The sequence below is a fragment of the Cuculus canorus genome, chromosome 17 (assembly GCF_017976375.1).
Source record: "Cuculus canorus isolate bCucCan1 chromosome 17, bCucCan1.pri, whole genome shotgun sequence".
In the NCBI taxonomy this organism is placed as follows: domain Eukaryota; kingdom Metazoa; phylum Chordata; class Aves; order Cuculiformes; family Cuculidae; genus Cuculus; species Cuculus canorus.
In genome coordinates, this window is record NC_071417.1 from 14,397,465 (window position 1) to 14,417,172 (window position 19,708).

Here is a 19,708-nt window from a genome sequence, read left to right on the forward strand (position 1 = left end):
CTTCTTTTTTTCCTTTGTATTTCTCCCACAGAAATTCCCTCTCTCCTCTTAAATACCATATCCGCTCACATTTAAGTTGAAATGCAGAATTAGTTAAACATACCAGATAAAGATCACTGAAAACAGATCATATTTAGTAGAAACAAAGTTTCTTACAAAATTCATTTTACTGGCTGATATACTGCAAGTTCTTTAGAAAAATCCTTAGCCAGGACACATACTCCTATTTCCCAGCTTGTTTTTCCTAGTTTTAGATGATGTCTGTGATTCTATTTCTAACTGTTTGTTAAAGTCTTATGCTACCCTGGAAAAGACAAAAACAAAGTGGGTGGTTTCTGTGGCTTCTTGGCAGATGTTACAGCTCTGAGAAGACGGAATTTCAGAAGCACCCTAGTATTTGCCGAAGTTAAGACTTGCAGGTAGACTGCGTGAATACTGTTAGAAAAATCATCAGCAGAAACTAAAGCTTTTTCAGGCTGTGAGATCCATTAGTATTAAGTACTACTTAGCAATAGTCAAAATCACAATCAACAACTGCCTCTCCATAGTTCTGACTTCAAAGGTCACCAAACGCTGTGCTAAAGACAGATAAGGAGCAATGGCATGGAAAAGAAAAACTTATTCAGATTTCAATAAGCTCTCTGAACATCCTAGTAGCAGTAAGCAAAAAGGCAACTCATAACACAAAGCAATCAGAGCCCAAAGGCACCGGCTTTCCCTGAACCCATTCTACCTCCAAAAACTTCTAGGAAGATAAGAAGATATTTTTACTTTGAGCTTTTCCTCATAGAATTGTTCCTTCTGTTTCAGCTGCAACTCCAGATGTTGTGCTGCGATCTGAGCCTCACGATGCTTTTCTTCCAGTTCCTAAAATCAGCAGACACATATACTCAGATACAAAGAAATAGTAGGTGTTCCGTGTTTGTGTTACACAGGTGTCAGACATTCATTCATTCTCTTTTTTTAAGGCTTCACACTATAAAAATCCAAAGACTGGGCCTGTCATAGTGGAAAAAAAATATTAGAATTTCAGAGCTGCACATTATCAGTTTTAAGCTTTGCATATGCTGACCCATCCAATGTAGAGCAGATACACTGCTGAAGACAAAGATTTCTACTTCCATAGTAAGAACTTCCATTTCCCAGTAAAATATTCCCAAAGATGGGCCAAGGACATTTTGTCAAAACAGGCAGCTATAAACACTTCATAGCTGCAGTGGCATACAGGAAGTTCAGATCTATTTTTAACAAAGTCTCTCGCTTGTTTTCTCACTGCAGACCTCAATAAAGGGGCACTGCTGTCTATGCTTTTCATTCTACATTCAGGAAATGGAAATAGTATTTACTTTGCTATATGACAAATGTCATCAGAATCACTATTTATAAATTGCTTTGGAAATTAAAAGTACGGAGTGCAATACGTATGGAACAACATATCAGAGTATTTTTCTTTTTTTTTGCCCCACATTAGATAATTTGAGCCATGCACAGTGAGGACTGAAATAATTTTGTATCTCATAAGTTTGCTGTTTCTGCTGTCTGACCATCTAACTCAGGATAGTTTTATCACCACCTTTCAACAGAGCACCTCACAAGAGTTGAGCTTAGAACTTCATGCTCATTCACTGTCATATTTGCCATTCCGATAATTTCTTTAGAAGAAGAGGCAGATCCAAGGTCTGCCATTCACTACTACTGGGTTGAGCCTTGCATAAACAAGTTCAGGTTTTGGGATGCATCCAGGTCTCCTGTCTGTCTTTCACTACTGCATAACACAGGAAAATTTCCTGATATTTTTTCTTAAGCTCCATTCATATTAACTTTTCCTTATCTTGAAAACATACAAAGACTTTTTTTCCAGTAATTGCAGCAGACCTCTTTTTCCAGAAGTGAGAATCAAAGAGGAGGTTCACTAAAAGTAGGTCATCTACAGTGCCTAATCCCCAACGCTTCTGCAAGGAATGGAGATGGCTGCTTTTTGCAATTGAAGTATGTCTCCCAGCAACAAGAGGGACAACTCACCTCCCCCAGAAGCCCACACATTTCAGGTCCTGGCAGAGAATCAGACAACCAGATCAGCAGCAGCTTCAAAGCCACCAGCATCAGACTGCTCATATCGTAGCAGGAGCTTCACCGGTTTCTCCAGTGGCACTTAACAGCCAGCGTGGGCTTAAAAAGGTAATCTCTTACCGTTCCAGTTCTCATTTACTATTTACATGTAGCGCTAACTTTGTCATTAGCAATGATCTACCCTTCCAGGTAGTAATATGTATCTTCTCTAACTTGTTTCTTCCTATCCAGTTCTCTACAGGCAGAGCAGTAGGTACGTCTCAGGTACATGAAATGGTAAGTGTACATGAAATAAATGCCCTTATTCAACAATTTCCACCATAGTCTATGCAATTCTGTATCTTCAGCTCCCTTCCTACCTTTCTACACTTCCATACCAGGAAAAGTCAAAATTGTTTGAAGGGATCAACTTGAGGGAATGAAGAGGTAGATGTAGAAGAAAGTGGAGAAAAAAAGAAAACTATTAGCCTGTGCGCCCAGGTCAGAACTGCAGGGACTAGGAAAGACCCTGCAGGATTACTTTTTCAATGCCTGTTTGACTTTTTTATAAAATACTTTTGTGCATCTCCAACATCCTGTCAGAACTCCATGGAAACTATAAGAAGAGCTAAACATATCCCATGGTGTAAAACAATTAGTCGATACTTCTGCATTCCCTTCCAATTTTTCCTCTGCAGAGAGTGTAATCAAAACCAAGGAACAATCCCCAAATATACACAAGAGGCTTATGAAACAATTTAAAGTTTTACACTATTTCTAAACATAAAGTCGGCTCTGTGCCCAGCAAAACCAGAGTCTCCCACTTAACATGCACTCATGTTATCAAAACAATTTGAAAGAAACAGTGCTACTAAAGAACCAATTTTACCTTTTCTTGAGAGCACTCAGGCACTCTGATGCTAAAGTCTACCTGTGCAGCTATTACCCAGAACAAGTATGGGCATCTGTTGGCTTCAGATATGGTTATTTATACATTTCCATTCGGCCTTCTTCAGATGTGTCTGTGCTCAAGATTGCTACCAATAAAAACTAATCTTTTTTTCCTTGTCATATTGGCAACATAGAAAGAGGACTCATGAAAAACACTAAATTAATTTAATTATTCCACTATAGAATTATGCTTCCTGTCTCAGGGAAGTAAAGTATTAGAAGCGCCCTCTGCCTGGTTCACTTTAGACTGATGTACAACTTTGTTATAAACACTTAATAGGTTTAACATGGAGAAAAACAAGAAATTGCTTACAGAGAAGGTGTGTGGGTGAAAAAGGATTCCTGACAAATATCCTTGGAGATGAACACTCCAGATGACTAATTTCTCCCTGCTTCAAAACATAAGTAAGTAGATCTGACCTCTAAATCCCTTTGCAATTTAGTTTAAAAGCCAATTATGAATGTTTTCATTGTCGCAGTATCCTGTCCTGAGAATGTTTTACTTCTGAAACAAGCATTAGGTATTTAAGTATTACAAAGTTAAAGACTTAAAAGTGCTCCCACTCAGACGATTAGAATTTTAAAATAGCATTAAGGCTAAAGGTACAGGAGTGAGTTTGTAACTGAAGATGCAAATAGAATGTGAGTGCCGAAGATTTCTCTAGTATGACTGGTACAAGAAACAAATGCCTTTATTCTACAATTTCCACCTTATTTAATGCAATTTTATGTCTTCCGTTCCTTTCCTACCCCTTTCTTACAAACTCTTACCCTTTATCTTTCATTTTCACCTCTGCTCACCAGAATTTTTTCTGCCATCTGTTGAATCTGTTGAGATTTAGTTTGGATATCTTCCTTTAGACGGTTTTCTCTTCGTTCCACAGTCTCTAATCTCTTCACCTGATTCTCCAGAGAATGGCGCCGTTCCTGTAGAGCAATTATTAACTGCCATTTAGGCAAATCAGTTCTGCATCAGCACAAAGCACTCAGTAGTTTCTAGAAAAAGTCAGCTCAAGTAGTCAATGTATGGTTGTCTCTTATATTTGAAATCCTCATCATGCCTCAAATCCCTTAGGCTAACCACATGTCCTTACAGACTCCTCACTGAAAAGAAACAGCTTCTCTGCTCTCTTCAAAGAAATACATGCTTTTTAATTAAAAATGGGTTAATGTCTAACATCACTTTCCCATCAACAGTTACTAATAAGAGTACAAGCCGTTGACAGTCATCCAAATGAAGGTTCCTAAACCGCGACACGTGTCAATAACTAATTGACCCTAAGCAGACATTCTCCACTCACCTCCGCTTCAAGCAATTTCTTCTTCATGCTTTCATTAGAATCTTCCCGATTTTGCAGTTTCTCTAACTCCTTCTCAGCTCTCTCCTTTGCTTGACGGATATTCTGAAGAAGTTCAGTTGCCTCTGAGCTAGCTTTCACAGCCTAAACGTCCAAAGGGGAAAAAAAAGGTATTATAAGAAAACCACATACACAAGAATTCGGTAATTGAAAAGCTCGTAACCTCAAGATGGTCAACATTCCAAATAAAATAGCTACGGAACTGGCCTAGTAGTCCAAATTTAAGACAATCTACAAACATGCACAGAAAACCAAATTCTAACTTCTGTTACATAATTCTTTTCTGTTTCCCCCAAAGAAATGACAAATCCAGGAGCTCTACATGTTTGTCTTGCTGTACTGCAAGTTTCTAACTGTCTCTATGTACCTAAAGTAAAGTGTACCCCCAAATTCAGCTCGAGTTCTTGGAAAGGACTAACAAAATACTCTTAGTTAAATACCAGAATAACCTGTTGGCCTAAAGATAACTCCTTAGAATTAATGGAAGGAGAAAAGGGAAGGAGGGGATTAAAACAAAACTATTTTGAAACATTTGAAATCCTTTTTCTACACAGTTTTGGCCTCCTATTCATATTCTACATCACTAACCCTGGAAAAAGTTCTCTCAGTGGATTACTACGACAACTCCTTTCTTTTCTCCTGAAAGATCTCAATAGTTCCCCTGCTGTTCCTACAGTGCTTCTTCGGTGACAGACTGACCACACCTGCAAATAGCAGATATTATGTACTTCCCTCAGCTTACGTTGTTAAGGTATTTTAATGCTGCTGTGAACTTTTATCATTCAACATTCTTTCTGTGAATAACTAACCTAAAAGGTGATTTTGCTATTAAAATAGAGTATACTGAGAGACTAAACCAAGTCCAACATGTATTTCACTAGTGAGCTAAAAACATCTGAACCCTGTCCTCAGAAGCATTGCAAACGGCACATCCAAACCAGCCTTTTAGGTTAGAATTTCTCTACGCTACTCCAGTTCTGACTCAGCTTCATTTGTAAAAATAAAAACTGTTGACGTGTCTCAAGAGCCAAAAGCATACTGAGAACACCAATGACTTCAGATCCAGTTCCCACCCCTCTTTCCTTATCAGCCCCCATGCTACGACTAATTCTATTTTTGAGTATAAAATGAAGTGCATCCCTCCTCTGCATTAAGGTTTCACTGGAAAATCCTGTGCAAAACTCACTTTCATTATACAGACATTACCTTTGTCAGCTTTTCCTGCAGCTCCTGGATTTTGGCCTGCTGCTCTGTATTGATCTACAGTTAAATAAAAAGACAATGGGAAAAAATATCATAAAACCAAAAATGCTCTTTACTTACAGGACCATGTTTATTTTAATTCACTTCCTAAAAAAATCTTAATTTCTTCCTATAAATTCTAAAACATGAAAACGTTCCTTGGCAAACGTACTCCCATTTTACTAACTTGTGGTTGTTTTTACATTTTGGTCCCCAAATAGATTGCCGAGTGTGAGAGTACTCATAATTCTTTTTTATTTGCTGTTATTTATTCTTAAAGAAAACCCTGAGGTATCACCAACCTAATTCCACACTCAGGGTACACCTAATGGCCAGTCTTTGCCTAGCTTCTGAACACAACCCAAGAAGAACAGGAATCCAGACCCAACTTTACATCAAATCAGAAAGAACAGTGTATAGCACCAAGAAAAACATTTCTAAAAAGTAAATTAGAATAGGGAGGGACACAAATCTGTGCTTGCCACTGACCGGCCAAAGACACTCTTGGTTTCTGTGCCTAATATGGAAAATCTAGGAGGCAAAATCCAGGACACTGAAGTAGCATACCTTCTCCAATTTGCAATACAACTCTCCTGCTTCACTTTTTCCTTGATCTTTAACCTGTAACTTAAATATAGAATATATAAAAGTCTCAGGAAAAGTGGTAGGACACTGGTCTTCTATCCAGTCAACACCTCATGCAATTTAAACACAAGCAGTTGCACAAAGTAGAAATTAACTTATTTCAAGTGTGCAATTGAACGACATTTTGTATTAGCTGTAAAACCATGCTAATTTTTAGATGACACACACACAACTTGTAAAACAGCACTAGAAATTCAAACAAGCACCAGCCCCATCTCCCATGAAGCCTAAACTACCTTTTGCAACTTGTTGTGACATTCAGTTGCTTTACGTTTGAACTCTTCAGCTGCCAGTCTGGACTCTCTCAACTCTGATTCATAAAGATCGCTGCGCCTGCGAGCTGAAATAAGATCTTCTTCTAACTGGTTCATCATCAACCTCATCTCTTCTACTTGAGCTTGATATTCCTGCAGTTGTTGTGGAAGGGAAGGAAAAGGCATTTTAGAGGCAGCAGAGGAAATAGTTGGAGCAGCAGATCCCCAAATACTGATTGCAGGCAAGAGGCACATTTAAGGATACATGGAAGAAAAGTAAAGTACAAAAGAAAACAATAGGCGCTAAATAAAATGACATATCCATCGTGTTCTGGTTTGAGTCTTGCCATTTTCAAGTTAATACCTCATAAAGTCAGAACATTGACTTTTCAAGAGTGGCTACACTGCAGAAATACATACATACATCTACATACAAATGATAAAATTTACTTACATTTCTGATTTCTGAAACAGAAATGTGCCTTTGAGTTGATGTCTCTATTAAATGCCCAGATGCTCCCTCAAGATATATTTTCTCAAGCTGATAACATGACAATTACCATAGATCTGCACAGACTGGGTAAAAGGAAAGGAGAAGCGGAGGGGTAGCAAGCGGTGGCTTCTAGCTGTCAGATGTTCTCTCTTGACAGAGTTAAAAAGGATCATATTGCTCTGAATGGGAGACAACCTAAAAATCAGATGTTAACTTAGAAAACCTGTCAAAAAAAGCACACTGCCCATAGAAGATATTCACCTATACAGGCAGAAATAGTGATTCCCCAAGCAGGACATTACAAGGCAAAAGGTGGGAGAAGAAAAGGACATGTGAATTGACTATCTCAGTGAGACTGGGTAGTCAAACTGAGACAGGCTCATGAGATTTCTTCTCAGATCTTCATTGGAAAAAAAGAATTTAATTTATGTTTATTTAGCATTTACTAAGTCCTGTAATATGCATCTTATAAAACTACTCTTATTTAAAAAAAAAAAACAAAAACAAATAAAGTACTTTTAATGAAGCTGAGAAGGAGAAAACGTGCACATCAAGAGCATCAAGAAAAAAGATAATAAAGGACTGCCAGTGGGGGAGTCTATCTTTCTTTCCATTTTAATATCTTACAACACGCCTGACTACCCCCATATTCAAACGAGTAACTGTCTCATGACAAAATCAAGTTTGTCATCCCTCCTTCCAGCTGTCTTTAGTGAGACAAGTGATTATACGAACACTGACCCTAGTATCAGCCTGTGCTTCTCCAGCAACCAGGACAGCTTATGCTGATATTCAAAGCAGCTGGGCCTTAAACAGATTGCTTTATGGGGAGCAGGGCAGAGTGGCTCTTTGAATTGTAATCCCCAAATGGGTTGTCCAGTTTGTACAGCAGATAGGGGACCCACTGTCTGCAGTCAGCCTCTCTATGGACGATCTTATTTTCTTGCTGGAAAGAATTCAAGCCTTTTCATAATAAGTGAGCACACATGAACTCAAATATCTGTTTCATTTCAATACATCTGTGAGCAAAAAAGGCAGAATGGTTTGAAGGAATAGATATTCTGCAAAGAAATCATGATTTCTTAAGGCTTCCTAAAATACTCAGCTCTTATATCAGCAAAAACTTGATTAAAGAATTACAGATAGGGCTACAGTTGCCACTGTGAAATTAGTGTTTGGGAAGGGAGGAGAATGAGGAAGGAGAAAAGAAGAAAGAAGAGGAGACAATTAGTAATATTTCTTTTTTTGTGCGTTTCTTTACGTTTGCAAAACTACCTCCGCATAAATCTCACAGTGATGTCAGAGGAACAGGCCACATCGCTCAAGGCGACAAAGAACAAAGCCTCTTCCATATGCATTTATCAGAACATAAAAACTACAAGATGTATTTAAGTGCACACTAATGGACAGGCCAAGCTCAGGCATATACCTGAAGTAACTCACACCAGGGCTACATACAAACAAGCGGCCCTCTCAAAAAATATAAATTCTGATTTGTTGCAGTTTCATCCATTCATATGGGTCGTCAAGTAGGGACCAGAACACAGGCTTAGTTAAAAAAAACAAAAAAAAAACCAACCAGAACAAAACCAAACAAAAAAAACCAAATAGTAAAAACCACACAAACCCACTACGCTTTTCTCTTCAAGTACCTGAGGTTGAGTTCAACCTACAGTCTTGCCTGAAAATACCAAATTCTTCATTATTGGGGTCTGAAGATTCTGATTTGCTGTTAATTTTAGTGGTCCTCTCTCAAGCTTCTGGTTTCCAACAGCAAAACTCTAAGATACTCTTCCATCTCGCCCCCCAGTTCCCTCTCACTTAAAAACAATGATCCAAGTCTTTAATGGCTACGATCCACCTGCGGGTGTGAGTCAGCAAAAACATCTCCACATATTGTGTCGCGGTGTTCTTGCACGTGGGTTACAGATAGCTCAAAACACCCCAGACATGGAAGTCTGCAGGATATTACAGATTCACTTGTTGACCTAAGCAGCATTTTTACATCATCACGAATCTTCACAACCCAAATTAAAGAGATTCTGGGCCAAAATATTTGATTAAAAGTTACCTACATTATTTCTCCTATTACATATGTCTGTACTGCCTAAGGATCTATTGATATTTATTACCACTAAAAATGTTCTGCATTTCAATATTTAAAGCAAATTTGCAAACAAAGCACCACAACACAGAGCTTTAGATCCCTTCTGTTACATAAAACCACTGCCCAGAAGAATGCTATAGAACTCTACGGAGGCCTGCTATTTCCAGAGGGTTGTTTTTGCATTTCACTACTTTTTACATAAGAGCTGCTCATGTCTGCAGCAGCTTATTATCAAGGCTTCTGGGCTTCCTGATCTCAAACACTATGAAATTAGGCAGCTAATGTTTGTAAAGTGCTTTGAAGATGAAAAACTACAGATAATTGCAAAGAATTGTTTGAATGCCACAGCAAATTTCAATTTCGTTTTCTCAATACAATACATTGCTATTAATTCATAAAACTGAGTGGGTTCTCTCTTGTAGTCCATTTTAAATCCTAAAAATACCCACATTTGTCACCATATTTTCATTTAATCTTGACATTTTTTCCTTATGAACAACTGTATGGATTAATAAATTTTCAACATTCTTCTGGTGGAAAAAATTTATGAACACCTACTTTGCAAACACATTAAATTAGGAAAAGAACGGTTTAGGCATTGCTGATTCTATTTTCCAAGGTTATTAAGCATTTTAAATGGTCAGATAAGAAAGAATTAAAAAAACAACACAAAATTAAGGCTAGCTCAGTTCTCTCCCAGGTGAAGATTCATTAACTTGTGAAATTTGTATCAACCATTACAAATGGATAGCTCATTTCTAAAGCACCACTAAAATATTACTAAAGTGTTGCAACTTTCTCCTAAACTGGTTTTATAGATAAAGTACTTTCAGGGCTAGGAAAAGAAAAGCTTGAAGTTTGGAGTTTGTGCTTACTTGCAACATACACAAAAGTGCGTTTTGGTTGCTTCTGAATTTGTTTAAGAAACCACGTGAAAACACAGATTGGGAGTCATCACACAGCCTATCAACATAGAACATAATCCTGGCAACAGAGCTAGAATATGCCACGAATGCCTGTTTGTAGGTAGCCACTCTGCTCCCCGAAGAAGCAGGTATACCTGTTCTTTGATCTCTTGCAGTTTTCGGCTTTGCTCTCTGATATCATGAAGTAGCTGTAGTGCCTTATCATCTTCCTGAGACACCTCCATCCGTGCCTGCTCCAGGCTTCGCTTTAAGCTCTGCAGAAAGCAAAATGTTCAATACATAGTCTTTGGTTTTTCAGATGGCTGAATAATAAAGATCTTTAGCTATACAAATGCCTCTTTGACTGCAGCAAGGCACCAAAAAAAAAAACATCAAGGCACCAATGACGGAACCTTAGGGAAGTTGATGGCCAGGGCTGCTTCTGTCTGGAGAGGAGCAGCCCATTTACACACACTGCTTACTACTCTTAAATTGGTTCAAAGCTCTACTTCCTCATATCAGGTTTAGAGATAAAATCCAAACATAGATCACAAAAGGCATCCATTATTGACAGCATTTATCTACATTTTATCTCACACTATTAATTCAGAACCCAGATACAATCCTTCAGCTTCACGTTACTAACAAGCCTATTCATTTTTCTTTTTGCTGTTAGGTGAGTTAAACCCTTTAATCATCATGAAACTTCTACAAAGAACAGAAGAACTGCTTCTGTATCTCTCCACCTACCTTACCTGCAAAATCAGACAGACCAGCGGTCCTCCTATCAACTGTGTGATATTCTTTATCAGAAAGACACAAATGGAATCTTATTCGTTCACCTAGTAGCATCTGCTGTAGAAAAATCACTCAGCCCCATTTTAAGACATGCTTCCCAAACAAACTCATCAGAATTGCTTTTCAGTTCTCTGAAGCAGAGTATTATCTGGATTTTTGTTCTTGGTACGAGAGAGGAAACAGAATATGTCAAATTGAAAATAGAAACTATTAACTAGAATGAAAATATCCTCCCTGGAATCTAGCCAGAACAACTGGGAAGACATTCATTCCAGCTCCACTGAAAAATGCCGAATGACCTTTGAAGACATGATTTTAAGGCCTCATTTTTATATTCTACCTGATAAATAGCACCTGTCCTAGCGTCATGCCTGACATCACACTGGGGAACTGCATCAGTCTGAACTCACAATACCACAGATGGAGGCAAAACCATTGTTCCCTAATGCTCTTATTTGTCCTTAAAGATTTCTGTCTAAGAACTGATTAGGCCCCATCCTCTTCCGACTAAGAAACCTGCAAGAAGTCAAACCCAAGCATGTTCTAGCACAGCCAGTAAGACAAACACCACAGATAGTTTCAGCGAGACCAGGACAGTAGTTGTTCCTGTATGTACTAAGCACATGACCATGAAACAAACTTTGAATAAAACTATCAAGCAAGACTCAGCAAACAATTTGGGGCTCCATGATCAACAGATTTCTTCTCACATACTGTTTTCTCTCCATCAAGTATCCCACTGAAACCATGATGGAAGAGAAATGCAAAGGCCAGCGGATTTCAGGCCTTCAGAGCTGAAAGGACTGGTGTAAGGGCTCACACTGCATTCTGTGATATAGGTGGCCAGGTCCTGCTCCAGGAGGGATCGCTGGGTCTCAGAGGCTTTCAGTTCCACCTCCTTTTGGCTAAGTACAGCCTCCACCTCTGATACTCTCCGGTGCAACCGCGTCATTTCCTGCTCCATCTGCAATAAATATGAAGAGGTTATAAAGGGGACTTCAAAAGCTTTGTTAACTGCTACTTTCAGAGCTCTGTTTGTAAAGAATTTGTCTCCAAGAGACTTCTAGCTACGTTTCTCCAAATGGTGTTTAAATTCCGATACCATTGTCTCTGCTCCAGAAATGCACAGTTCTTCTTATGGACAAGTAGTAAGTCTAAGTCACCCCATTCATTCAAGCTGCTTGTTCATAGTCAGTCATTCTTCGAACCCCAGTTAGCAAAGAAGACACAATCATTTTTCACCTGACTTGCAGAGATGGGTCACTTTAACCTTATCCCAAATCCATGCTGGACCAGAAGATGGTTTCCCCCCATCTCCTTATCACGAGCAAATGGTCAAATCCAGAACAGAGCAGGGAGAAAAGTAAACGAACTCTCATAAAAGTCTCAAACAAGGAGTGAGCTTTAAAAGACTCCGCTGGGTTCCCTTTATTGGAGCACAGCAACTCTTATAAGATGTTCACCACAACCAGTGATGTGACAACAGTTATGTAAGTAGAAGCTGATGAGTTAGGAAGAGAACCTCAGAACAGTACTGCTGTAATTGAGTGTACGATGAAGAGGCACAGCCTGCAGGAAGAAGCAGTCGTCTGTATCACGCTGAGAAAAGGACTGTTTTAAAATCCAGAGCCGTTTCTTGTTAAGATAAAAGCATCTAGAGCAACAGCATGGCCTAAATTCATCTCCCTTTGTATTGGACAGGAAGCCACCTCACAGAAGGAAAAGCACTTTGCCCACCATGAGTCTGGATGATCAGCAGCATCTGACAGATCCCTGGACATACAGTGGTTGCAGATTCCTGGAGCAATGGAGATGGCCAATCGCATAAATAAATACCTTGTGACACTTGTCCTGGGCGTCTTGGAGTTCTTTGCTCTTGATAAGAAGTTTCTTTTCCATAGAGCTGACCTTGGCTGGAGAATCCACACTTGAAAAAACAGATCTACAAGAGCAAAGCCAAATAGCATGTGAATATACGCCAAAGGTACAGACACCTGCAATTACGTAGCCTTAGTAATGTCACTGGAAACTTATACCAGGATAAAAGAAAGGTGCAGCAATCACAGTCTAACAGTCTTCATTTCAGATCAAGCATACCGTAAAACTTGGTGACAGTACATCATTATTAAATAATCCATGTGTACTTCTATTTACAATACTAATATTTCCATCAGTGACTTCTGTCAGAGCCAAAAAAATAAATCACAGCAACATTCTGGCCTAACTTGTACAGGTTTATAAATGTAACAAAAGAAAACCATAAAGTCAACGTAACCATCAGGGCAGAAAATAAAAAGCAATTTTCTGAAAATTTATCTTGTACTTTATTTTCAAACAGGTTTTTAAATTGTCATCAAAGCATAAAAGCCATAAGAACTTTAACATGTCATAACCTGCACCACAGGAAGAAGAATTTAATATTCTTAGTTACTTTCTGTGAATCAAAATTGAACTGAAACTTTCCTACCCCAGCTCATATGATCCCTACGAACCAAATCAATACCAATATGATTAGTCACACTGCAGAACTTCAGAGTTCCACCTACAAGTCATTTTTTTCACGAGACACAACTTAACTGTACTACTCACAACAATTTGACTCCAGAAGCCTGGGGAAAATATTTACATGCTCTTAAGCTTTCTGTCCAATTGAGACTCAACATTTTAGAAGTTTACCATTTCTGTTAGTTTAAGCTCTTTCTAGAAAAGGATAGAAAGCCACTCGATGTTTTGGAGTGTATTTTTAGTGCTTTGCAGTCTTAAATATGTAATTTGCAACCAAAACATTAAGTACACACATCAAAACATAATTTTAACAATCACATTCTCTCTCACATAGAATGATTCAAACTAGATATCTAAGCAGTTAATGATAGAACCGGTGTTAACTGATAGCTAAAAACACAGAAGTACAATGAAGGTGCTAATAAAAGATCATACAGTCTGCCCACACATTGCTTTCTGCTTCTCCTGGTCACAGCTTGGTATGCAGCCAGTTATCCCCATGGAGAGAAAGGAGCTTTGAGCAGCTCTCTGCATCTAGCCGTACACCCACACGCAGCAGCACAGGCTCTTCTTAACACCAAGGAAAGTTTGATTCCACCACCACCATTTTCTGAGAAAAATCTACTCCTTAATCCAAACAGATAAGCAGGATAGGCACAAAAAAAGACACACGGATTTCTATGTTGCTGCAGCAACATATCTGTATCAGAATAGCTCTTCAGTATCACCACCTCAAGCAGTCATTAAGAAGCAGTGTTTTGGTATTAGCAAACAAACACAGCAAAATCCACCAATTCTGCCTTGAAAGGGCAAATATTAATATTTCCACATCAAATTTCTGAAGATGAACTTAGAGGAAAGAATCCTGCGTGTCAACAATACAGATATGATCAGGACTTAATGAAAAACAAATGTTAAAAGCGAATGCTTTTGTAAAGCATTTCCTTAAGTCCTGATCCAATCAATCTGATCTATCAGATTATCATATTTAAAAATCAATTTATAAAGTGTGTCTATACTCCTACAGAGAAAAAGCAACCATCTGAGAAAGATGCATATTAAATTCCATAACAGCTGGGTGTACAAACAAGGCTAAAAATGAATAGTTGAGAAAAGCAATCTAAAAATACAAATTAAAGCTCCTATTAACTAAAAAAGACATCGAGGAATCTGCTTTAAAATATTAATCAAATATATGTAAATAGCTGCAAACGTGTACTGAGACGAGTCCAAAAATATTTTTATAATAAAAGTTTCGCTTTACAGGTCTGAACTGTACTGGCTAAAACAGTTACTTTTTTTTAAATATACTTTCAACACCATGGTTTTACTTCTTTTCTTTTAAAATCTGAGACATTACTTGAGAAAACTCTAGCAATCTCTCACAGATTTGGTTTTATTCGCTGCTTCTATTTCATGTCTCCAAGGGGCTAATTTTATTCACTGTTAAAAAAAAAAAATCAGAGCTTAATATTGCAGGCACCATTTTGCATTTCAAAAATTTTTCCTAGCAAGCCAGCTGAAAGCATCCATATGCACGGCAACACGGGAAGGAGCAGGACAGCTTTGGGCGAGAAGACAAAATGCTCTGCAAAGAAAGGTTGGTTATCCAGGAGGGACAGGATGGAGCAGAGCACAGGAGCCTCGCATCCACTGGAGTTTGAATTTCATCAGGTGACTGCAGAGGGAGCTGCGCCTCAGGGCTGGTGTGCGGTTTGTAAGGAAAGAGAAGGCTACAAACTAGAACTACAACCTTTCTTCCTCATCCCTGTCCAAAGGGTGGTAGATATTCCTTAAAAACATGTGTCCTGGTGACATGAAGATTTTCCTGCCATGGAAACAGTGCATCTTTATCCCCCAGCGAAGCTGATTGCAGTTAGCACTGGACATGGTTTTTAAGAGACATCCGTTCCCAGTAATCCTTCCTGTGTACAAATTGTATTAGAACAACTTCGGGAACATCCATACAACCTTCAAAGCATCAGGAAGGGGGCAGACAGAGGAAATTAAGAGAAATGGAATACTGGCTAATCTAATAAGCCTTGTCATGGTGACATAAGCTCTCAACACAGCATGACAAGGTGGAAAATACCCACACTGCTGGGGCACTTCTGTTCCTCCTAACTCAGCATCATCTCAGAAATTAAACACATACAATCCCTCAAAAGCCATGATGCAAAGCTGCCATTGAGGTTGGTACCACCTCAGAATATTCACTTTCGCTAACTGCTACATCTGGATCAATTCCGTTAGCACAGCAGAGCACTTTCTGCTGTTTCCTCTCAAGTGTGAAAAAATGGTTAGCCAAAAGGTAACCAACATACACCAACAAGAAAACCGCAGTAGAAGACTAACCCCAAAGTCTGTGGTACCAAGCGCTGATAGCACTAGCTGTGCCAATTTACTTTAAAAGCAGCGCTGCCTGCTTGACTGAAAACCAAGTTACCTTACAGCTGATCCTCTAGTGATTTCACAGCTGGACCAGCAACAGCTCCAGCCAGCAGAACTAGCAGATATGGTGCCAGTTGCGTAAAAGCTCCTCCTGTCTTAACGTGGCTGAGATGAAGAATAGAGAATGAGCATGGAATCATCTGATAGCTTTTCGTGAGGTACGGAACTCTTAATCTCTTGTGCATCCTACTTCATACCTTCTTTTGTCCTTTCATGCCACTCTCCTAAACCCCCAACTCACCTGTACCTCTTCCTTCTCACGATGACTGACACCATCTGTCCTAATCCTGGCCCCCACACAACATGCCTATAATCTCATCCCCCATCCCTCATGCTCTATTCTTTTTAGCATTATACTCATCTGTACCTTCCACCCCCTCGTAAATGCTTGCTCAGGCCTAAAAAAAACCAACTGAAAACAAACAGTGATACCATCAATCTGTGAATAGAGCTAGCTGAAGCGAAGCATATTTTTGGTACGCTCATCCTGTGCTTCCTTTTTAATCTATCTTTGGTGAGAGTTTACCAGAACCCGACAAACTGTTGGAAGAAATCAGTAGTCCTTCTTTTTGGAAGAATGGCCCATTTTAATTCTCACTATTTCATAATGACAATCACGACAAATTTTAAAATTTAGAAACAAAGAAATCTTGAAAAATACCACTTCTTATGGAAAAGGTTGGGACCATCTTCCAATGCCTCGCCAGCCACAAGTCAAAAGTTACAAGGATTACGTTTATTATATTCTGAGAGATAATTCCAAAAAATAAACCCTTATATTATCAAGGGAGATTAGGTATTGGTTCCACTCTCAACCTTGCCTGTGAATGTATCTCTAGGTTCTGGATTAGCAAGTACTTTGTATTACCTGAAGTTGGGCACCATAAGCTGTCAGGCCCCTTTAGCTCCTTACCCCAGCGTAAGAGAGGACAGAGGTGGGCAAAAATTTACACCACAAACCATTTTTTTAATTAGGTTTTTTTTTAATTAAATATTTTGGTAATTTTTTTTAGGTGTTTAGTTTCATTAGGTATTTTGGTGTATTTGCTTAACTCTGGGTTTATAATGTATTTATCCTATGCCTTCGGGCTTCTGCTGGTCACCTGCAAAGGACAAGAATGATTTTCTTTCACCACTTGATGCATATTTCTGGCATCTAAGGGGTTCTCTCACTTGTTCTAAGCACTGGAGATCAGCCACAGTTATGGACATAAAGTAAGATGGGGCTGGCTTTTAATAGAATTAAACTCTCAGTTGCCTGTTATCTTGTCCCAGTCACAGCTCACAGCCAAACCAGCAGCCAGATTCACAGTCAGGCAGGCATTTCTCCCCTACATCGAAAATTTAGAAGCCATGATGGGAGAAGGAGTTAGCTGGTCCTCTGCCACCTGATCCCAGTTCTTAGAATCACATAGGAGACTCAATGAACACACGCTTTCCTAGGACTGAAACCTATGACATAACCAATGCCCTTGATTTCTCCCGATTGCGTCCTACGACACATGACTGCCATGCCTTTTGGTCTGTTGTTAAATCTTGTGATTGTTATGGGGTCACAAATTCTTCCCAAAACTCATGGTATGGGGCAACATAGGGAATATCTTAACTCAACAGACCCCTCTAAACTACACTCTGACTATAGACTGTCTGGCAACAGGTCTAAGTGACCTTCCAACCCTAAGTGTTTGGGAGAAAGAGGAGAATGGAAAAGAGAACTTCTTTTATCCTTCTGTCCAATTTTTTTTAACTGCCTTTTCTCTGAAGTATTTGAAATTCTGGGCTCAGCTATGGCTTCTTACTGTCTAGTGAACAAGAGCAAGAGTACAACTTCATAGCTTGAAAGCCCTCAAAATATAAGCAATTAAAGTTTCAAGGACCTTGCTAATGGCCCTCTGCAGTTGCCTGCCCTAACTCTGAGCAGCAGCAGAGGCATTGGAGCTATCGTGCTGCAGACACAGGAAAACAGATCTGCATTGCTTAGCAACCACCAGGGTTAGACTTCCAGAGGAAAGATTTTAAGAAGAAAAATGCTGGACTGATAAAATTGATGACTTCAGATCTTCCTGAGAAGACATCCCAAGATTCACAACAGATAAGCCTACCCCCCCATCTACTGTTCCCTTCCCCATCTAGAATTCGATATTCAAGCTCATGTGGACAGAAACAGTACTTTATTTCTTCAAGTAAAACATATACCATACAATATTTTATAAGTAAGAAGTCATCTTTATGACCCAGTGTTGCAGTGATATTGAGAATAAACTAGTCACTGCATTATTTAATTACAGACATTTTCAAGTCTCTATATGCTCTTTGCCATATTTAAATCACTTTCTTAGAACAAAATACAAGCATTCACTGCTAAAAACGTCAAAGTACATTTATTGAGATCTGATTCAAACAAAGAGACTCCTAAGATCTGCTTACGCTAAAATTATTTGGGGGAAATTAAGTACATAATGTGTCTCTGTTCCAGCTCAGGAAAAAACAGCCCATACCAAGCTGAAATTTTACTTCAGTCAAAATTTCGCCAGAGCACATCAGTCTCTATACTCTTTTGCTACACCCCTTCTCATCCATTACCAAAATTCAAATCTAACTTCAATACACATTTTCGGTACAAGCTCTGCAAAGAAAATCTACATTACTTTTCAGCCTCCAGCACAGTTACACCACTGTTCCCGAGTCCTTACCTCACACTCTTCTTCAGTTCTAGTCTCAGGCCCCAATTACATATACCTTTATACCATATGTATCTGGTCACTGTTGAGCCCCTTCCGACTGTTACATGAACGGTCACCGAGCCCAGCAGATAGATGGACTGCAGTTCCCCAGGCAGAAAAGATAACACTGGAAGTTACTTCACTTCTAAATCCAGATAGATTTTAAACCCAGGTATCTATAGATACAGATATAACATGACGTTTTGCTAATTCTGCTGACAATACTAGATCATTTCACCAAAAGAACACTTTTTTGCTTGTAATGTCCTCACCCTTCCTTTCTCCTTTGTCATAAAAGCAACTCTGTTGAGGAGGGACAGCCAGAGATTTCCTTTTACTGACATAACCATCACATAACCTTGATTCACAGTGTGGGCAAGATCAAAGAAATCAACAGTATCACCAGATTTGGTTGCACACTCACCGCAGAGCAACTATCACAACCAATATGACAAAAAATGAAAACTTGACTAAGGCTGATTGATAACCAAGTCCATTAAGGGAATTAACTAGCAACAATGAACGATGGTTGAACCGAAACCACAGCACCTTAGTGCATTGAGTCACTAACCCAGCTAAAGCCATCGCATTCCTGAGAGGCCTCACGATACTGAGGTAAGGACTTCCCAACTTAACATACTGCACTAATACTTTTCCAATAGCTCTGTCATCAGAAACCAACCACCCACCACATCAAATGGTTTATACCATACTATGGATTCTTTTTCTCTGACTCCATCCTCTCAGAAAGCATATTTTGTTTCAATTGAAAGCCATTTTTTCTAGATCTTTACCTCTCTCCACAAATATACACCCTGCATACTTCATTTGAATCTCCAGTCTCCTAATAGAAAATACAGCAGTCTTCATATTTAACTTGACCCAACAGCACGCAGTCAGCTGCCGTGAAGCTCCTTCCATCACTGCATTCCCAGATTAGTGGGGCTCCATTTCTGTGCATCACTGATTCACCTTACACATCCGCAACACTTGATGCCCACTCTCTGACCCAATAAAATAACAAACCCCATTTCCATCTCTGAACTCCTCTGTATTCTCCCTCTTTCGGGGATCTGCAATACCAAAAATGCAATGCCCTCCTGCTCCCTGATTAACAGCAACAACTAATTCAAAGTATCCGAACAACAATTTTAACTGTTTTAGAATCAATCGTTCTGTGCCTTTCCCTCCCAGAAATAATCACAGAACAGTAGGACGTGCACAAGC

At 39.1% G+C, this 19,708-nt stretch overlaps 1 protein-coding gene and 1 long non-coding RNA gene across 9 annotated transcripts in view; one reads left to right on the forward strand and one right to left on the reverse strand.

The window, feature by feature from the left end:
* Window positions 1-19,708, reverse strand: part of CIT (citron rho-interacting serine/threonine kinase) — a 71,198-nt gene that overhangs the window by 35,885 nt on the left and 15,605 nt on the right. For 4 of the 8 annotated variants that reach the window (XM_054082154.1, XM_054082153.1, XM_054082151.1 and 1 more), the window contains 9 exons: window positions 12,639-12,744; window positions 11,623-11,766; window positions 10,160-10,279; window positions 6,482-6,652; window positions 6,168-6,227; window positions 5,565-5,618; window positions 4,302-4,442; window positions 3,802-3,927; window positions 772-867 (listed from right to left, as the gene is read on the reverse strand). In XM_054082154.1, the coding sequence (XP_053938129.1) occupies window positions 772-867; window positions 3,802-3,927; window positions 4,302-4,442; window positions 5,565-5,618; window positions 6,168-6,227; window positions 6,482-6,652; window positions 10,160-10,279; window positions 11,623-11,766; window positions 12,639-12,744 (1,018 nt within the window). The remainder of the gene's footprint in view (window positions 1-771; window positions 868-3,801; window positions 3,928-4,301; window positions 4,443-5,564; window positions 5,619-6,167; window positions 6,228-6,481; window positions 6,653-10,159; window positions 10,280-11,622; window positions 11,767-12,638; window positions 12,745-19,708) is intronic. The other 4 variants (XM_054082155.1, XM_009566550.2, XM_054082152.1 and 1 more) reach the window with 2 other exon arrangements.
* On the forward strand, window positions 1,874-11,616 carry LOC128853885 (uncharacterized). Its single transcript, XR_008452703.1, has 4 exons — window positions 1,874-2,178; window positions 2,302-2,346; window positions 3,281-3,405; window positions 10,681-11,616. It is a non-coding gene; the product is annotated as an uncharacterized LOC128853885 (long non-coding RNA).